Here is a 21235-nt window from a genome sequence, read left to right as displayed (position 1 = left end):
TTATTTTACATTGTATATATACATGATACGAATTTACAAGCGAGCAATGAAATTAAACATTCATCACATCATTCGAAACGTGTGACGCTGCGTAACTCCAAAATCAACACAGACAGGTTTGCAATATTCATTGGACATTCAAAATTTACCTTTGACACGACTTGCCATCCATCAGCGAAAAGAATAATTTTTAACATGCTAAGTCTTTTTTTGTGATTAATTATTTTTCGTAGCATTAATTTATAATCTCTCTTTTTTAATATTTATTTTGATAAAGAATTGTTCTTTTGATCAGTATTTATAATTTATATTTTATAATTTTTCAACATATTCGAATCAGCTTTATTTTTAATATCAATTAATTATAAAAAAAGTTTTAATTATTAGTTTAAATATAAGATACAAATTTATTTCAAAATATAAGATACAAATAATAAAAATAGATGTGCAAATATTTTAAAGCTCTTGAAAAATAAAATATTTTCCATTGCATATATTTTTAAAGTACCTTTCGGCATGCTAGATATCATATTACGACATCACACGGCAATTTACCGAATGTAATCGATGAGAATAAACCGACTGAAGATGCTATCGTTCATCACTAGATTTATTTTTCAAAATTAATTATAAATGTATGTAAAAGATATCGTTAAGTTTTAATTAATTTTGATATGCGTTTTGTTTCTTCTCTTTTATATTTCTTTGTAAAACACAAATTATTTTATATTTCCTAATTGCAGAAAGTACAGGAAGATGTAACTAGTGATATTTTTTTTATTTATATGCAAAAAGTATTGATTAAATGAAAATAAATTTTATAATTACAAATGTATGATAATGTATGCATAAAAAAACACATATCCATACTAACAAGATATCAGCATAATAAAATTCGTCCTCGAAAATCACCGCGTGCTAACGCCCTCTCTACAAATATGGCTATAATGTAATGCTATAAGTCGATATACAGATATTGATAATAATATTATTTTATTTAAATATAACGATATTTATTTCCGAAAAAAATAAATAAAAAATAAATAAAATTCTCTCAATAATCAGAACTGTAGAAATATTCTTTAATCGACGCATATTCACTCAAAAGAATATTTGTTACAAAGTCTAAAGGAAAAGGGGAAAAGATTGCGTTCTTCCATTTATGTCAAATATTTTAATTTTTATTTTCTTCCTTTATTTGTTTTTCATCATTACATTATATATTTGTTTTTTATCATATAAATATATTTATATATTTAAATATATATGTATATATTTATATATAAATATCCGCAAAGTTTATTAATATTTCAGAAATTTTTCAGTTTGACCTTCTGGGAAGAGAGATACTTTGTACTTTCGCGCCACTACGTCACGAGAGTTCACGGAGCACCGCGAGATGGCAGCTGCGTCGAACAGCCGGAGGCGTCTCGAGTATCGTCGACTGCGTCGAACACACTCTGACGCTCTCTAGCTTTCTCGTGTGTCACCGTGTCGCGAGTGTGCGTGCGCCCGTCCCGTTTCCACGGGACCGTTTCGTCTTCGAGAAACAGGACCGAGATTCGAGTGTCGAGCGTCGAGAGCGAGAGATTCGTGTTCCGGATTGTGCGCGCGTGAGATCGCCGAGGCGAGTCGCGCGATCGAAACGGCAACAGAATAACGGAAAAACGGTCAACGACGACGTGTACGCTTTCCCGTGCGCGCGACGCTGTGTATTCATGTGTGTGTACGCGCGCTCGTGCGAATGCGAGGAAACGAGACAGGCAAAAGTGGTGAATTGAGAGAGAGGAGAGCGGAGGGCGAGAGAGAGAGAGAGAGTGAGAGAAGAGAAAAAGTGGGAAGTGTGATCGCGCGCGCGGCGCACCATCGTCATCGGCGAGGAAACTGTCCGGAAGTCACCTTCTGTTGGCGCGAATATCTGCGAAAGAGACTAGCAAAAAAGATAGAGAGAAAGAGACAGAACGAAAAGTGTCGCGGGTGGGCGAGGTAACTCGATAGAAGAAGAGAGAGAAGGAAAAGCGGAGAGGAAGATAGACGAAAAAAGAGAGAAGGAAGAATCAAGAAAGAAGAGGCGATCCATCAGTGATGCACGAAGTTTCGCGAAACGGAGAACGAGAGCAAGTAGTGACCTAAGGAAAGAGGGAGAGAGAGAGAGAGAGAGAGGGTCGAGAGTCGAGAGGATTGCGTCGCGGACGAAGGAATGTGAGAAGCGACCGAGCAGTGCCGTGTAAACACGAGTGTCGAGTGAAAACGAGGCGGCCCACCAGCGACGTTCGATGTCATTGCCTTTCTCGTCGCCGCCGTCGTCGTCGATATCGTCGAACGACATCCTCGACGATTGGACGTCGTAAAGAGAGCTCGTCGAAAGAGTGCTGTCTGTCTGGCATCGATCATCATCATCATCGTCGTCGTCGCCGCCACCGCCGCCGCCACCACGCGTATATGAATTCGCATCACAAATGACGGCGCACCGGATCGTGGGCGGATTAGCGAGGTGTTGGCTCGACACGTCGTCGTCGTCTTCGTCTTCGTCAGCGTTTGTTTAGCGGACAAAGAGGTGAGTATCTCTGTCACCCGTAGTTTTAATCGTCTCTTACGGTCCTCGGTGCGTGGACTCTTCGGCAAAAATGGCCTCGCATTCCTCGTCGTAATTATTGTATTATTTTTAAGCGGTCGTCGCACCGATCTTGCTCGATAAGATAACTTTGACATTCCATCATGTTGCTAATAACATTTCGTCGATGATAACTTTTCGATGATCGTAATAATTGTTTCAAGAGTTTTGATCGCGACATCTTGCTTTGATTGAATATTTTAGTTGGTGCGAATAGAATATTCTAATTTATTTTTAAATGAATAAATTCACTTTTAAATTTACTGCAGTTAATATCTAGCTTTCTATAAATTTTATCTCATTTTTTTTCGGCAGATTAATATGTACAATTGTTTTATTTCAATTGTAATTGTAGAAAGCAATTTAAGAGAGGCCTGTATTATATATGTGCATATATTGATCAACTTTTGCTACATTATTCGTACGAAAATGGAGTATCGTTTCATACATTTATGCTTATCCTGGTTATGTCAGAAGTGGCATATTATCAATACTTCGATGTTCTATATTTTTACATTAGAGTAGGCAGTCTTCAAAGTGAACATCTGATATTTTCTCGATAGAAAGCTTTTAAAGATCTTCACATTGATGCCATTGTATGCCATTGTGTAACAATCTCGTTATCGGTAATATCTTGACACTATACATATTTGCCAATAAATAATATATGCCAATTATTAGTGTAGATAGTATTGACAATGTTATCGTGTAATAATATCGATCCTGCAGCAGCTGTTCCGAGAATTTGTCCTCTCCGATATTTGGGTGGGTCTGATAAATTCGCGATATCTTGCACGAGAGTCTACGATCTCGCGTGAGTTGGGTGAATAAACGCAGAGCAAAAACGCAATATGTAATACAAGTAGAAAGAAGTTTTCGTCTCTTTCATCGAATTATCTATATATATATATATATATATATATATATATATATATATACATACACAATGTATATATAACACTTTATACATTGTGTACATTGTGAAAGATTGACGAGGAAACAATAAGTTTCCGTGGTCTAATCAATTATCGCTTTAGGAACTTGTTATTTCCGAAATAGGTTGTCTCTCTCGCAAAGCTCTTTCTGATGTTGCTAATTACGATTACAATAGACAAACAACTGAGCAAATTAATATTCATTTATGCATAAATGTTTTTAAATAAAAATCAAAAGCAATAATAATTCAATATTGCATTAAATTTACAAAATATAACAACGATATAAATATTTTATAATGTTGATTTCTGGAATGACAAATGAAATTGTACAATATAACAGTGTAATAATAAAAACAAATAAGAGAGAAAAATATTGCGTAGAAATATATATTTTGCGATATATTTTTTGTTTACTAAATATAATTATCGAAATTATTAAAATAATAATTATTAATATTACGTTGTTATACCTCTTAGAATTATTGCTAAATTAAACAATTTTACTAATATATAATTAATTCGGAATGGCTTTTGATGATCCTAATAAAACAGAAAAGAGCTTTGTGCAACCCTCTCTCATAAATTTCTGAGATTGTTTCAGAGATCATATTCTTTCGCCTAAATAAATATCTGATGTTTAAATAAGCCCGCAATACTGAATACATGAAACATTAATATAATTTTTTTGCAGAAATTGCAATCCAAATAAATGACGATATAGCAATTCTGAATTTAATAACGATGTTTTTTTGCTACGGCGCATTTATCATTATAATTTCGAAATATAATGCTACAAATATTGTGAAAATTAAATGTTTGAATAATTAAAAGTCCTTAAAATTGAATAGATACGCGCGCACATCATTATTTTTACTGAATCAATATTTTTTATATATTGAATTTGTTTGATTATAAGAAAATATAATAATTACTAATATTTGTCGCAACACAGTTTCTGTTCTTGTAATAGCTTATAATAATATCGTGTAATAATGAAAAAAAATTATAAAATGTTACGAGGAAATAAAGTTTTATTTGCCACGATTCTTTTCGCAACTATCGCATATGTAAAAAAATTAATGCGATCTATGATTATCGATACATGAACGATCATTTCATGACCTCAACTATCATGTTGCAAGATAATCATTAGTATGATTAGTATGATTATGTCTTCTTCGTAAGGTCCAAAGTTTGCTTATTTGTTCGTTTACAGTCGATGATTTGTCATTCATATTTACAATTCGAAAAGATAAATAATTTCATGCTCTCGAAAACAGTACTTAACCTAATTTAAATATCTATTGAGGTTAAGATAATTTAATGATGTTACTTTTAATTTCGTTGCTGCTCGATATTTTTATCTTAATCTTTATTTAATGCATTTCGTTATAATTTACTTTAACATAAACTTTCAAGATTATCTAACTTTATCTATTTGTAAATTTATAGAGGCGAAGCTTTTAAAGTTTCTGTAAGATGTATTTTCCAACGAGTATTGTGTATTGCCTTTAATGAGAGAAGGTGTTTTACTTTATTAAGTTAAAATTCTTCAAAGATATTAGACTATGCCAAGACAAATTGAAGAAATTCCAGACTAAATTGATGTAAATAGTTAACTGTTATATAATTGACCGTATCGTGGAGTTAATAAAGTTTTCCGTCATCCGTGCACAGAGATGTTTCTCTCTAGTCGCAATAAAACGGGCGGAAATGTTAACCAGAGATTGAAGTATTCCCGGGAACAAGAAAAGGCCGACCATTTCCAGAAACCGCCCAACATTCCTCTCTCGGATCGACCCCAAGACACTTGAAAAAATTCGGCGAGGTCACCGAGGTCGTTTCTGGTCGCTAATTCCGTTCGGACTGTCTGGCTTTTCGAATAACATTTTATTTGGCTTTCCGTGGATGTCAATACTGACTCACAAGATTTTCTGCCGATAAATCTTTGACATTAAAATCAACTTTTTTAATGGAAGTTTAATAAAAATATCTCTACCTCCCATTTATAAGAATATTTTTAAAAATAAAATCAATATGTTATCAAAATTTAGATTATAAACTTGTATTGAAATAAAATGTACCCGAAATTAAATAATAGGATTTTGTTACTTGTTTTTTTTAATTTGATTTAATTATCCAAACTAAAAACTATTGATACAGCAATGCTTTTGTTAAAGAAAGATTTAACTTTAAGTTTTTGAAAGAATAAATATTGAGATACATTGAGTTTAAAAAGATAGAAAATAGTAGAATATTGTATATATTGTATTACATTCTTTTTGGAATGCTCTATGCCTGTTGACGCACTTTATCCGTATGTTTAAGCATTAAAAACTGAAATGGAATATTTAAAGGAACAGAATATTTGAAAAAATTTTGATAAAACAATTTATTTGTGGAATTGTACATATGTCAGTGATATGAATGATGAAACATTACTACTATATAATAGTAATGCATAAAATTCAAAAATCTTGATTCTCTATTATTGTTACAAATATGATTATTTTTCTTCCATAACTAATAAAATTATGTCGCAATGTTAATGATAATCGCATATAAATATTTTTTCAAGAAGTTTATACATATTATTTTCAAATATTCTTTATTAAACATAGGGTTCACTTAAATTCTTTACATTTCAACGAGAAGTTTATTCTCCAATATTTATTATCATGATTATAGATTACATAATTGTGTTCTTGAATCATTCAAAAGATTTTCCATCTCTCGAAGTGAAATGGATAAATTTTTAACTTGTTTCTGAATGACGTTATTTTCGCTCGCATTTCCGCCCACACGTCAACTTATTGTTGTTTACTGCCAGACGGGGCCAACGGTGTTTGCGAATGGAACTAGTGCAACGACGTTAGGAAGCGGAGATCAATCTGCTTGTCGAGTGCATTATCTCAAATTACACAGATCCGGTCGCGTCAAATAATCCGCTCGGTGCCAACTCGCACTGTAGAAATGACACTGGCGCGCGTTACGTTTCGTGAGCGAGGGAGCGAGAGGGGGAGGGGAAAGAAAACATCGACCGTCAAAAAATATTAGCGTCTCTTGCCATAACGTTTCTCGTCAGTCAAAGGAAAGAATATAACGAGGAAGCGAGGAAATAGCTTGTAAAGCAAGGGAAAAAAATATCGCATCCTCTTTCACATGCATAAAGATTAACAATCCACTCGCCAATCTTCTCCTTTTTATTTCTCTATTTTTTTTATATCAAGGCGAAATCCGCGAACGCAGTTAGATTAAAGAGATCATCTTCGTCAGATTTTTGCGTAAGAGATTTCTATATTTCTAATAGATTATCGATACTGCCTTTCCGCAACTTTATTTATCAATTATTTAACGACATCAATGTGTCATCGAATGAATGAATCAATGCGGATTAAGTTTATGGAACTGTCAGCAGTGTCTGCGAAAGAGCAGAATGTATTTCATAAGGTTTCTATCAGACTCTAGAAACGTAATCTTCGATGACTTCTACCGCTGCGAAAGTTTAATTGGATGGCATTTCTAATTGGATTTTCTTCGTGGCTTCTGACTTTTTATCTTCCGCCAACGCATCGATGTACTTCTATTATACATATCAGAAATTGATATCAAAATCTATTATAATCAAAAATCCTTTTACATACAATGCCACGCTTTTTTGCGTTAATATATGCAATTCTGCATTCCTTCTACATGAGGGATCAATTTATTTATCAGCAACAAATGATTTGCGATAAACCTACTACTTTCTCTTTCGACTATTAAATCTCCTCTTTGTGTTGACAGTTCTTTCCTGAGTATTTTTTTTCAAATCCGATGAATTGTGCTACGAATTTCGTGCTACTTAATTTCGTCCTTGTTCGTGACTAGTCGCATAGTTGCTCTCACGTCCGGCGGTGGCAATGCAAAGGCTCTAATCGACTGCAATTATCATCCTCGTGAGGATGAACGTTGCCGTTGTTCCCACCGACCGGCGACGGTGGTGCGGATTAGTCGCGCCCCCCCAGATATCATCGTGTATTTCTTCCTCGCGCGCCGTGGAATCTCGGTAACGGTACGACGAGCACTACCTGTTACGTCTGCCCGTACTACCTTTACGTTACGCATTATCGTCACGGGGCCCATATTATACATCGTCGCTTCGATCGTGGATCCGCGTAGGAGGCTATTGCGCGCACTAATTACCGTTATAATTGTACCGCTGTACTTTGGTTGCGCGAAAGAAAGCGATTTTACCGAGAAAAAAGAAAAACGAAACGTATTAAAGGTACTAATTGTTGCGCAATTTAGGAGAGTTTCCTTTTTAATCATATGTGTGATTTTTAAAATCGATTGTTTCCCTTAAGATAATTTTTAAAATCGATTGCTTTCCTTAGGATAATTTTTAGAATCGTTCTGTAAAATTCTGTTTTTGTAAAATCAATTCCAGAAGATTGAGAGAAAAAGAAAGAAAGAGAGAAAGAAAAAAAGAAATATATATATATAAAAGAAAAGTATCTTGGTGGAGAAGTTTAAGTGGATTTTGTCGTTCTTTACACAGAGATCTAGTTTAGTTCTTTTAAGCATCAAATAATTACAAACTTTATTTTGTAGTGTTCATTTATTATAGATAGAAGATTATTAAAAGAAAGATGTAATACAAATTATATATAAATATAAAATAAATAAAAATATTTATTCGTCATCTAGAATCATGTAGAATATGTGGGAAGACGAAACTTGCACGAGTTCTTCGTTAATAATTCACGATCATCTCTTATTTTTCTGACTTTTGATAAATATTGTAAGAATGCTGAAGAATTCTCTCTTCAATTTTTTTTATTCTTTTCAAAATACCTAATAGAATATGTCAAGGTTGGATCTCAAAAGTTTTTACATTCAGATAAATTTAATATTATTCACATATTCGAAACGTTTCTTTTTAACAAGACGAAATATTGGGAAATCTTTTGAAAGAAAACAGCTTTCTACATAATTCTCTAAATAATTCTTACTACGTTAGAGTAAAATGAAAGAATTGTAGCCAATCTATCAACTACACATTATTTTACATTTTGTATTTTGTATTTTATGTTTACGCGAAAGTCTCCAAATAATTTAATAAAACATTTCAAAACTTGGAATATTTTCATGCTATAGAATTTATCTAAATTACTAGGTGACAAATATAAAATTAAAGCTATTACTATTGTATAATCTAGTAAGTGATTTTAATACATCGATCTCTCTGCGTCTATAAAAATAAGAATAGATCGTGGGAGAGTATCGGAGAGCCGGTCGTTTTTTAAATGTCACATTTTCCGATAGACAATAGACCACTTTTCACGAGATACGCCTCGTCAGATAGATTAATTGATTTATTGAGCGAAAGAAAGACGCCCGGTGCAACATGTGGATTAGTGAACACAGTTCATTCGCGTATACGTGAATAATGTGCCGGCGCAGCTACATATCAATTCAATTCTTCGGATAAAATCCTTCGTTGGCCGCGTGGGTGTATTGTCGACCTTTCTGCAACATAGTTTCATCAGGAAGCGCTCTGTCATTCCTCTGACTGTTACAAATCGCAATATTTATTTCGACCCGCTTCGTCGCGGATCTGAAAAATCTAACTCATCGTGCACGATGTTCCATACCTCGCGACTTCCGCATCGGCGCGAAACGCGAAAGTAATTCAGAGAACACGGCGTTCTGTTTCTTGCGTCCGGGAAACGAGTGCTACGAGGAGGAATGCGTAACAGGATTTAAATTTCAAATGCGGGTCCACGCGCCGCGTTTATTATTAGAACGGATTACGCTTTCTATGTGCAAAGTTTTCGTTCGATGGAATTTCTGGCCGCGGGCGCGTGTCTGCGCGAGAAAATCCGTATTAATCGTTACTGAAAAACCGCTTCCGCGCTTTTTCGCGAGATAAATCCATTCCACGCTTTTTGATATCTAAAAAATTATCCGGGAGTATTTGTAGCTTAAGTATTATTGCAATATTGAGGAATCCGTATCGGATCATCGTGGATCTCAATTATTATTTTTTTTTTCGTTTTAGCGAATCGATAACGGGATAATTTTTTTTTACTTTTTCAGGATTAATTTTTTTTTAAATAAAAATTCGCGATGTATGTACAATATTATATCCAACATCTCGTTTAACTCGTCACGGTTGGTGTGAGCGCGTTCCAGGTACTCTCACCTCGAACAGTCGTAAACTTATTACGTATAACTGACGCTCATGCATCTCATTATTACACGGACACGGTAAAAGCAGGTCATCACTGATACTATTACGGACGTGTCTGCATCAGGTAAATCTTGATTCCGGACGAGCATGGTTATCGGTTAAATACCAAGTGCAATCCACCACGACGGATGACGGATCCGAATAAAGGATGATCGACTTCCGTTTACCTTACACGTGGAAAATTATTATATGGTAATTGTCAAGTGTGAATATCCAGAATCAATATTAATACCGCAATTCAAACGGCGAGTTATTATAATTGTAAAGATTATTCAGAGAGATCGGAAAATGTACCAGCAATAGTGATAAAGACGTGAAAGAAATAATGCATACGCTATTTAAGAATTTTTTAGATTAATATATGAATTTTTAGAGAAAATGTTGATTTGAAAAATTATCATGAATTTAACTTGACTATCGCGATTGTATTAAATCACACATTTTTGTGACATAGTATTTCGAGTTTTACATTAAATTATTGGACAGCGTAGGTGACGTTTTATTTATTTTCTTTTCGCGATTTATGCGTATTATTCTTGCGCGATTTGCCTTGCGCTATAAAAACGTTCGTATTTTCCCAGGATCAGCATAATTTTTCAAAGCACTTGTGTGTCACAAGCCACGATAGTTTAGAAATCCCTGACCTAGATAACTACAATTATTATTTACTCAGGGCAAAAGAGATATTTCGGACACGTAAAATAACGAAATTAAAGTATTCACGTCACGCGCAGTCATATTGTCAATCACACGCTCATTAATAACGATGCATAGGTCGAGATAAATCTCGCGAAACCTTCGCGATAATCACATTATTTTCCCCCTTTCCCCTGTTGTAATGATATCAATTGCAATTACGTAACAGTGATTAATTTCCCATCGCGGCGGAAAGAACTCGAATTAAACGCGTCGATATGACGTCCGCGCCGTTTATTTATTTTAATTGAATCTGTGCTTCGAAGCGTGATCGATGGCGCATTATTTCATGCGACAAATATTCGTCGTTGCGTGTCTACGCGAATATTTTTCAATATCCAATAAATCGGCACGCGCGACGAGCTGGCAGCATTGATTCAATGGATTAACGCAAGATAACTTATCAATCTTAACAATGAAAAAAAAAGGAGAACGAACGGTGCAGAGTACGCTCGTCCGATAATACCAACGTCGGCGAATGAATACTCGCGCCTTATTTATATCGCGACGTAGGCAATAAAGGCGTTCACGCAAAATAAAAGCCGTAAACCTTGGTGAGTGAATCTCTCTCAGTCTTGCGTCAGCGTTTGCTATAAATTGCATAGCGTGCGCCGGAGATTCGATCGATGAAGCATTAATCCGATCTGTTTTCGTCGAGCTGATTGAAAGGAAAAGGATTTTCGGCGTTTTTTTCTTATAAGAACAGATCACTCCGAGAGGGACAGAGAGAAAGAGAGAGAGAGCGCGAACGATTCGGGAGCGGTTCGTCTTCTCCCTTATTGGTGTCTTCGCCTTCGTTCGGCAAGTTTATTTTTACGTTCCTCGTAATCCTCGCGAAGAGCATCCGGAGCACGCATAGCGAAGAAATGATTCGCCGCAATTCCCGATGGGCAATGCGGCCGCGTTTCCCGCCTTTGCGAAGGAAGTTGCGGGCGTATATGTGTATATATATATATATATATATATATATATATATATATATATATATATATACGTACATATATATGTATCGAGATTTTCGCGACCCGGTATTCGTATCGTATTTTCGTGCGCCTCTTATACACGCGGGAGGACGGAATGCGAGACGGACGACGCCTTCGGCGAATCGCGGCTCGACTCGGCGTCGCGACACGACGATGCGTTTCGCAATTACAGAAGACAATGCGTTGTCCTCGGCAGCAACGTTGGCTTCGCTATTCCCACCGTCATCCGGCGCTAAATTTGGTCCCGCAGTTCTTATCCCGTGCTTGCATTAGCGCTTGTCGGACGAATGAAAAGGCAGGTGAATGAAAAAGACTCACGTTCACGATACTTTGACAAGAGCCGTCGATCTTTTTATCAAGCTACCGGGCGATCAATGAATGAATGATAATTTCTCTCGCGTACGAATGATTTGAATTTCTAATTCGACATTCGCCGAGGAAAAATCAAGTTGAAAGTAATACACGATTTCTAAGACGCTCTCCACAAGTCCCCTCGGTACGATGTAAGTAATTTATCTACTTGAGTCTGAATCACAGATAATTATAGTTTAACGCGCATCGCGTATACGGTCCATTAGTTTCACATTACGAATATTTCCGAACCGATAGTTCTTGCCATCGTTCTACCGAGTGTACTTTTTTTTTTGTACCATTGCCGATCGTATGTTCACGAAGCGATTAATTATTGCTCCTACTTACGCTAAAAATAATAGTGACCTCTTTCTCGTATGGAGTAGACCGAGCCGTTGCGCTTGGTATGCGATTGTTGTACACAGTTTAAACAATCGATTAGAGTTCGATGTTTGACATTTATCGATTCACTCGTTACATCCTATGGCATATATGTAAGTGAAGATCTAAAAATTTAGAAATTGTGATAAATCTGAGCAAGGCATTTAGTTAATTTTGACAGAGTAATCTCTATTTAATCTCTATTTAATCTCTCTGATTAAAAACTTCGAGAATCTTTCAAAATGTACGTATGCTAGAAAGATTTTAAATTTGTAAACATCTCAAACTCAGAAGATCTAATTTCAAGTACATACTTATCTGTATTTTCGTTTGTTTTGTGTCACTCACATTCAATTTATGATTGGAAAATATTGTCTAATTCACAATCATTATTTTAATTAAATGACGAATAATACGTTTCCCTTTCCATTGGCCACGTACAAAGAACTCACGATGTGCATTGCAGTGACACGAAATGAATCGAAGAGTGGGATACAGCAATTACGATGGCAAGATCGCCGGGCTCTACGACTTGGAGGAGACCCTCGGCCGCGGTCACTTTGCCATAGTGAAGCTGGCACGGCACGTTTTCACCGGCGAGAAGGTCGCAGTGAAGGTCATCGACAAGAACAAGCTCGACGAAGTCTCGAGAGCGCATCTCTTCCAGGAGGTGAGAGAAAAATTGTCGCCCACATTTTACCAATCTTTTTATCAATCGCCTATATGCGACGAATGTCAGCAAATATATTTCAAGTTCTTCTACCCACGATCCATCCAGTTTGATCTTTCGTTTTTTCAACAGAAGTGGATAAAGTTGCCTCTTTGCTAAAAATAATTTAATTAAATATTAAAATGTGAAAAGTTTATAGAAAGCGTATGAATTTTTAAATTATTTTTCTTCGCTTCAGACATTCTATTTTCTTTTTAGTATTTTTTTTTTTATAAAGTTAAGGTACATTGCTATTTCAGATTTAGTTTTATCTCAAATTTATCTCAATTTGTCAATCATATTATATATAGATAGAATCCAAACGACATTCCTTGTTTGTATCTATCTTGTATAGTTCATGAATTCGCAATCAGAGTTGCTTTCCGCGTCGAATCGCTTGCCTTAATAGATATAGTAGAACCATTGAAATGACATCCTGATTCGCGTAATGCGATTTTAATGACTGGTTCAATAATATAATCGGAGATCGAATAGTCTCGCGCAGTTACATCGCATGGACTTTATCGCGGTGAATCTCGTTAAGGTCAACGAGATAATGATGCTGAATGCAACTGGACGGCGGACAGAATCGTTGACCTCTGGATTCGCTCGGACAAAATAAATTTCGTTCTTGCGCATTAATTATGATCGCGATTAATCTGTGTCGCAGGTGCGGTGCATGAAACTGGTGCAGCATCCCAATGTAGTGCGATTATACGAGGTGATAGACACGCAGACCAAGCTATACTTAATTCTCGAGCTTGGGGATGGCGGAGATCTCTACGATTACATCATGCGGCACGACAGCGGTCTCAGCGAGGAGGTATTGTTGCACGACCATGTCATTTTATTGTCGCTGTCGGTTTGCAATCATCGCGCAAATAAAAGAATATAATTACAAGTTTAATTCTTATATATTCAAATTTATTAAATATTATTATTAAATATTAGCACTGTAATATTGATTAATAACTAATAATATTAATTAATCACTAATGATATTAAATTGACAAAAATATTTATATATTTTTTTAAATAAAATATATGTTGATTAAGAAATTCTAAAATTTTATGATAATTGTTCGAGCATCTGCCATTTGTCAATAATGTATTTGCAATGTAAAATATAAATACTTTTCACCTGTCAGGTGGCCAGGACTTACTTTCGGCAGATAGTTCGGGCCATATCGTATTGTCATCGATTACACGTAGTACATAGGGATTTAAAGCCCGAGAATGTTGTGTTCTTCGAAAAGCTCGGTACGGTGAAACTCACAGACTTCGGATTCAGTAATAGATTCTATCCTGGTCAGAAGCTCGAGACCTCGTGCGGCTCATTAGCATACTCCGCTCCAGAGATACTTCTGGGTGATAGTTACGATGCCCCCGCAGTAGGTAAGCTCGTTAATTAATGTGATTAAAGATTAACAAAGATGGTTTAAGTTATTAAGACTTGTTATTATAGATATGTAATTAGCCAAGAATTCTAATTTAAACGATAAATAATATGTTATTTTTTTTATTATTTTTATTCTTTCGTTTTTATTTTAAGTTATTTCTTTTGTTAAAAGTTTTTCCAAATCGGTTGGATATTTGTAAAAAAAAAAATCTGAAAGTGATCCCGATAACATATATAAGGTTGTCGTTTTGATTTATTACAGATGTTTGGTCGTTAGGTGTAATATTGTATATGTTAGTATGCGGCCAAGCGCCGTTTCAAGAGGCGAATGACAGCGAAACGTTGACGATGATTATGGATTGTAAATATTCGATCCCATCACATGTGTCCGATAATTGCAAGCGGCTGATCGCTAAGATGCTCGTACGGGAACCCGAAGGCAGAGCGTCTCTCGAGGAAATCGCGGCGGATCCATGGTTAGCGATCGGTTCCGATTCGGACACTATGGAGACATTGCCGCTCGTGTCGCGTCAACAAGTCTCCGACGATCATCACAATCATATAATTACCAAAATGGTTAACGGTAATATCGCCACCAAGGAAGAGATATTGGAGTGAGTAGACATTAGGAAGTCTTGCGGTGTTAGTATATATTTTGAGCATGCGTGTACGCGTCGGCGCGACTTTCAGTAATTCTCACCGTCGATCTTCTTTCAGCGCGCTCGACAAGAACGAGTACAACCACATCACCGCGACGTATTTTTTGCTGGCGGAAAGGAAGTTGCGCGCTCATCGACAGGAACAGATGCAGAAAACTCGGCCAGAGGTTCTAGATGTTTCTTCGAGGTATGTTTTAAGTACTGAATCACCCCTTGTTAGTGTTGCTTCCACGTGTGACTCACTTATAAAATATGCGAGTTCTAAATATTTATATCGCGCGTCAACTTGAATGAAGTCACTAACATATTAATGTACGTTGCAATTTTGTGCAGCCGGCAAGATGATCTGACAACAAATCTACGAACGGATCAAAATTCTTTGGGCACTGTCAATCAGTCGTTATTGAGCGTGCCACGGACGCCCGGTGATGTGCCACAGGTATGTATCGCATGCTTATCATCTAAAATGATGTCAACTAATGTGACCGAACATAACGTTAAGGCAGGCACATAAAATATCGTCTGCCGGATAACGTTCCTCGCTCGGGAAACAAAGATGGCTGTTCTCATTGCAGAACGTGCGTTCGCGCAAATGCAGTATCGTCCAAGAGGAGGAAGACGAAGATGATGTGTCCTCCTGTTCCGGCCGTGATGAGCGCGGCAGTAATTCGACGTTAAATTCCTTTAATCGCCGTGGTTCCCGTTCTGAGGGAAAACTTTCACATATCCTGCAGGAACGGTTATCGCAGCTTCCGGAGAAACATACCGGCGCAAAACCCATGCAGAGTCAACGGCATCCACACCAAAAAGAAGATACCGTTATCACTGACAGAGGAGAAAGACTGAAACAGAGTTCCAGAAACGAAAAGGATAATAAAAAGTCATCGTCACCGGTTCACTCGAAGACAACGGGAAAAGTTCAAATGGGTAACGTTCTCTTGGAGAAGCTGCCCGTGTCACCGCGAATTACTTGCGAAGAAAATCTGAAGAATCGATTAAGTGACGCAAATGCTCCAACTATAGGATGGTCTAGAAAAACTAACAACACGGAAGTCAGGCCCAAATCGGTGACGGAATGTTTAAACCGAACTGGCGCATCGGTTCCGGCAAACAAGTGGAGAATGGGTGCTCAACATCATCGATTTAGCGTGCCGCTTACGGAGCCTACGATTTCCTCAAAACCGTCTCAACTCCCTACGAAAACGACAGTGACGACAACTACTACAATTCTGCTTGAGTCATCAACCGTATCGATACCTCTTCATCCAATTAGCGACAATCAAGTAACATTAACGCCTAAGTACAAGACTATGCCATCGCCTGGCAGCGGTAATTCGTCTACAACGCAACTTAATGAAATCCTGGAGGATGGAGATGGTATACAGGCATCAGTAAACTCCACCGAATGCGGAGGTTCGACAACTAAATGTCGCGTCGTCAGGCGAACAGCATATGAACAACGAAGGAGTAAATTCCATAAAACGCGTACAACTTCTTGCTCGAGTTCCGACGCCAGCGATGACGACAGCGAAAGTAGGAAGAAGAGGGCACACAAACTTGGGGCTTCCACTGGCAAACCCTTACCTCCAAGACGCGATAGTCATGATGATTCGAGCGATTCGCAGGATCCGGGAGGGAGTGGTGGCGGACGAGGCGGGGTGATCGGCGGTGGAGGAAGCAGTGTGAGTAATGGCGAACACACGACGACGACTGAAAGCAATCGAAATGACAATAGTAGCGGCACTAACACGACCAACACAAACACAACGACGACAGGAGGTAGTAGGCATCGATGTACCGAGAATCAAGTCATATTCGGTAGAAGACATCGCGCTGGTAGAAGAAGAGCCGGTGAAACACGCTTGCGAGAGAGCCAATCGTTGAATCGTATCACCGAGGTGCAGGAAGCCGAGGCGCCCTCGTCTTGTCACAATCACTGTCACGTATCACGTAATTCGACCGTAGTTGGCGCGCCAAACACGTCATCGTCATCATCGTCGACGTCACAGAGCAATACGACTTCCCAGCATGGCACTCCTCAGCCTGTCTCTCAAGTGGCAGCTACCACGGTACAAAAGGCCAAAGGCCTCGGCGCGAGGTTATTGCAGAGTTGGTCTACTGGAAAGTCTCTAATATCGCAAAGCTCAAACAAACAATCCGCTCATAGCCCCGATAGCAAAAGTAACAATCATCGTCAATCGGATAATTGCTGTCAAACGATCGGCAATGCCAGTGACGAACGTCGCGGAGATCACAAAGGCACCAGTCATGCGGCGTACAACGATAAGGAGAATCGTGGCAACGGCTCGATAAACCGAAACGAATGTAAAAGCAGGAAGATTCGGCTGCTAAGTCGTTACTTCGCAGTGCACAAGAAGCTTTGCGTACCGTTGCCGGGCTTTGGTAAGGGACGCCTGTACAAGGCTCGCTCGTGCGGCAGCATTACGCGCGATCGCGTGAGTCCGCCGTCGCCCAAGTCGATGCTGTTTTGCTCTACAGCGGCCGAGGATAAATGGCGGGAACGTCGTCAATGGTGCGACGCCGCGACGAAGCAGCATCGTGGCAGCGATGGCGACATTAATCAGAATCTAGGTCTCGCGCATCTCGTGCAGGAGAGTATCGTCGGCAAGGGCTGCGCCAAACTGCCCGCTGTGTGCCACATTCATCTCGGGGACGCTTCCAAGTGTTGCAGTCTTTGTTGATGAATCGTTTCCGCTCGGAAGAAGCAGAAAGTTCGAGCGCCAGATGAGAGACACAAGTGTGGATAGGTAAGTGAGGTTCGTTCCAGTGCCAGTGACATAACTAAATAGCGTGAAACTTTTTTTGCGCGACAATCTTTTCTGTAAACTGTATATAATTTGTAGCGAGTTACTTTATTGATACAGAAATATTCTTATCGTTTGAAAGATCTGATTTTCGGTTTTTATTTCGGGGGGGTGGGAAACCTTTGAAATAGCATAGATGCCGCGTCTTGGCATACCTTAAGAAAAATAGCGGCTAACTGCATTTCCAAGTGCAAAATTGATGTCAGATGTGTTTATATAGAAACAACGTCGTAAGCAATTCAGAGTGCAATGCGTGTACTCGCAATTAATATTTCCAAAATATTTCCCAAAAAAATATGATCTGTTCCTCGCTGATGCCGAAATTACATTAAGTTAAGGGCGCGCGATGCGATTAATCCGCGCGTATGGTAACCGTTAATCGCGATATATTACGTGGTTTTGGTCTGCCATCAATTTACTTGACTGATTACATCATATCCCCGCTGATCTATAGAACACAGGGATCAAGATAAAAATAAGAGAAAGAAAAAGAGTGTACTGATCCATCGGTCACTCTAAGAGAGCTGTATCTAGTCCATGTGAACAAACAATGTATTAAATATTGCAGAGTTTATCATTATTATTATATTATATTATTATTAATATTATATTATTACTCTATTACATTATTATCACTCTACACTATTCTAATACTCTATTACTATTATATCCGCTACTATTACTATTACAATCGCTATTATTACGGTGAGAGATCAGTATCATCTCCACGATTGTCGCTATTGTCATTATTGATCATTATCATTATTCCTCTTTCTCCCATTTCTCCAAGTAGTATAAAAATCTAACATGATATAATAATGCGTAATGCGTGCAAAAGCAATTTGCGTCACGATTTAGATGCAACTTCGGGTACAAAGTCGCGCAGTGCGAATAGTGTCTTCCTCTTGTCGCGTATTTTTTTCTTTTTCACAATATTCCTTCGTTTTCTTTTAAAATACGGTTTCTTTTCCTCCTCTACATGACACATGCCTTTACACAAAGCTTCCCCTAACTTATTAAATACAGATATAATTTCCGAATGGCGATTGACTATATATTTATATAAATTAACGCGAATTGTAACCAAACACACAAGAAGATAGAGAAAGAGGTGCGAGTGCCCTACAACAGATATAGCCTGAGTTGCGTTTGAACAAAAAAAAAAAAAAGGAAAACGATTAAAGAGGGAAAGAAACTCGCTCCATGGTGTTTGCGTGTATAATAGGTCCGTTAAAAACGGGAATAGAAGAAGTGTACTTGTTGAGCGAGCGATGCGCGACGTATAAAGCCCACCGAGCGCATAATACTACGCGCAGATATTAGAAGCTTAAGAATAAGCAATCGTCTATTCTCTTCTAGATCTAAATAATTGGCGGCGAGCAATAGGTATGCAAGATCTGTTTGAACGTGCTTGCCGGTTGAGCACATCTCGCGACGTTCTTCGATCTCGCATCCGCATCAACGGTCGCTTAGACGAATTATCGTCGATATTAGTCATCGTCATCGTCTCTCTATCATCGTCATCATCGCGAGTGCTGTCGGCTAGTTAAAAAAAGCCGCGTTGCAATCGTGATTATAAGTATAATATGAGTGTTTGTTGTGTGCAATGCAGCGAAAATTCGTCGGGCGATCTCGTCTTTTTTTTCTTATATCGCGATGCGAACGTTTTCTCGCAATTTGTTATCTGATCGTTCATCTATCACCTGTCTCGCGATTCGTCCCTTTCTTGCGCTTTTGCATAAAGTTATTATGAGTCTCTACGATCGAGTGCCGGACGCTCGATAAACGCCGAAGTACTTTTGTTCTCTCGCGAGTTCTCCGCGCATTTTTCAGCTTCCTCGTTTTGTATTGTGTGCGTACATTGTATTATATATTTTTAATATTATTAAGAAGATTATATCTATAATCTCGGATTATATGCGTCACAAGATGATGTTAATTGTGAGGCGTTACTATTGAACTCGTTACAACTCGCGACGACCGATCGTCAAATTCTTTCCTTTTCTCTTTTTCGTCTCTAAGTTCGCGGGACAAAATGCGTCGATTGTAACTTCTTTGATAAAGACTGAGAATTCTGCAATGACTTCAATAATATCTCGAGTATCAACTCTTATCTATATATCTATCTATGCGTCGCACGATGACGATGACCTAACGAGACCAAAAATAATAATTCGTAAGATTCACACAGACCTAAGTTTGCGCTAGCTACAAAGTGCAATACAAAGTCGTACAAAGCCAAGTACCTTGCATCGGTGTAGTCGTTGATTTTAAGAATTCGATTCGATTTTATCTTTTTCACCCTATTGTAGCGTGTATTGCAACTCGGGGGAATCTACTTTTGAAACTCGGAAACTAACAATCGCGGTGTACATGGGCATTAACGTTATTTCGGTGTGATGAGAGTATAATCTCGGGGAATGATAGAGAGAATTTTACAGTAAGTATACAAGGATCTCTCTTCGTCACGGACAATTGGATAAAGTTGTAAGCGACAAAAGAGAGAAAGAGAGAGAGAGATTATCTAGTACGAAAAGCTCAAGCAAAATTTCCTCATCAGGAGGTCACACGTAGCTTATGTCGGTCCTATATATTTATGTAATAAAGCGAAAGCGTCCCTTGCGCGAAGCTCGAACAATGTATATTCTGGAGCAGCAAATAGAGTAAAGTGTCTCTTCCATCATAACGTAAAGTGTACATATCTTTGGCATTTTCCTATGTCTGGGAAAATTCATTTATTCTAGGCGAGCTATTGATATAAATAAAAGAAAGAGAGAGAGAAAGAATAAGATATTTTCGTGCTATAAAACAGAATGTGCTGTAACCAATCCACACAACAACACGTACATATATACACACTGGATTGGTTTCCTAAAATATGCGATACATGCACATAACGCATATATAATAACGTATATGTCGCTAAAATGCAAGTTGACGTAATCACATCGAACGCATGTAATTCCGTTGTAAACCTCGGCTTTGTTGTTGTTGCGCTGTTCGTAAATCACCCCCCTCCTTCCCCACCGATCAGATTCTAGCGAATAAAACCGCTATTTCGAACGCGTTGCACTACAAGTGCGAGAAAGAATTTTTTTAACGGTCTACTCTTTCCACTCTCGTCCTAAATGCCTGAATCCGGCCTGAACAGACCAAAGTCCCGCGTCATTCTCGTAGCGTCCGATTCGTCATCCCGATTTACTGCCAGCTAAGTGTTAACGACGCATCACTTTACTAAGCCGGCATAAGATGAGATCTGTAAACCGCCAAGCATGATTGTTCATGCACAGTGTGCTCGGATAAAATAAATTAAAGTGACAAAGTTAACACCTATGCCGTAAGACTATCATATCTCTCCTGTCGTACTCTTTCTTTTCAGTATCATATTATCGTCTTCGTCCTTTACAGACGAAAGAATAAAAAAGTAAGTATTTAGGCTTACGTG

General features: G+C 37.9%; 1 protein-coding gene across 2 annotated transcripts; it reads left to right on the top strand.

The window, feature by feature from the left end:
* The first annotated feature begins 1442 nt into the window (after positions 1-1442).
* On the top strand, positions 1443-21196 carry LOC105255723 (maternal embryonic leucine zipper kinase). Of its 2 annotated transcripts, none has more exons than XM_011265177.3 (8): positions 1443-2557; positions 12665-12868; positions 13578-13730; positions 14056-14302; positions 14569-14920; positions 15024-15152; positions 15299-15404; positions 15541-21196. In XM_011265177.3, the coding sequence occupies exons 2-8, from the start codon at positions 12674-12676 to the stop codon at positions 17665-17667; spliced, it is 3309 nt and encodes a 1102-aa protein (XP_011263479.1). In that variant the 5' UTR covers positions 1443-2557; positions 12665-12673; the 3' UTR covers positions 17668-21196. The 2 variants fall into 2 exon arrangements, with proteins under 2 accessions (XP_011263479.1, XP_011263480.1); XM_011265178.3 differs by lacking the exon at positions 1443-2557 and adding an exon at positions 11887-11969.
* Positions 21197-21235: the final 39 nt, after the last annotated feature.

The sequence above is a fragment of the Camponotus floridanus genome, unplaced genomic scaffold (assembly GCF_003227725.1).
Source record: "Camponotus floridanus strain SB8 unplaced genomic scaffold, Cflo_v7.5 scaffold95, whole genome shotgun sequence".
Lineage (NCBI taxonomy): Eukaryota > Metazoa > Arthropoda > Insecta > Hymenoptera > Formicidae > Camponotus > Camponotus floridanus.
The sequence above is the reverse complement of the archived record's forward strand: the minus strand, read 5'-3'. Positions and strand labels throughout refer to the sequence as shown.

What these genes read in the sequence shown, in the direction of transcription:
- LOC105255723 (XM_011265177.3), top strand. Translation starts at nt 12,674, where the DNA reads ATGAATCGAAGAGTGGGATACAGCAATTACGATGGCAAGATCGCCGGG. An exon ending in ACCAAGGAAGAGATATTGGA is followed by an intron (nt 14,921 to 15,023) that starts GTGAGTAGACAT and finishes ATCTTCTTTCAG; the next exon opens with CGCGCTCGACAAGAACGAGT. An exon ending in GTTCTAGATGTTTCTTCGAG is followed by an intron (nt 15,153 to 15,298) that starts GTATGTTTTAAG and finishes AATTTTGTGCAG; the next exon opens with CCGGCAAGATGATCTGACAA.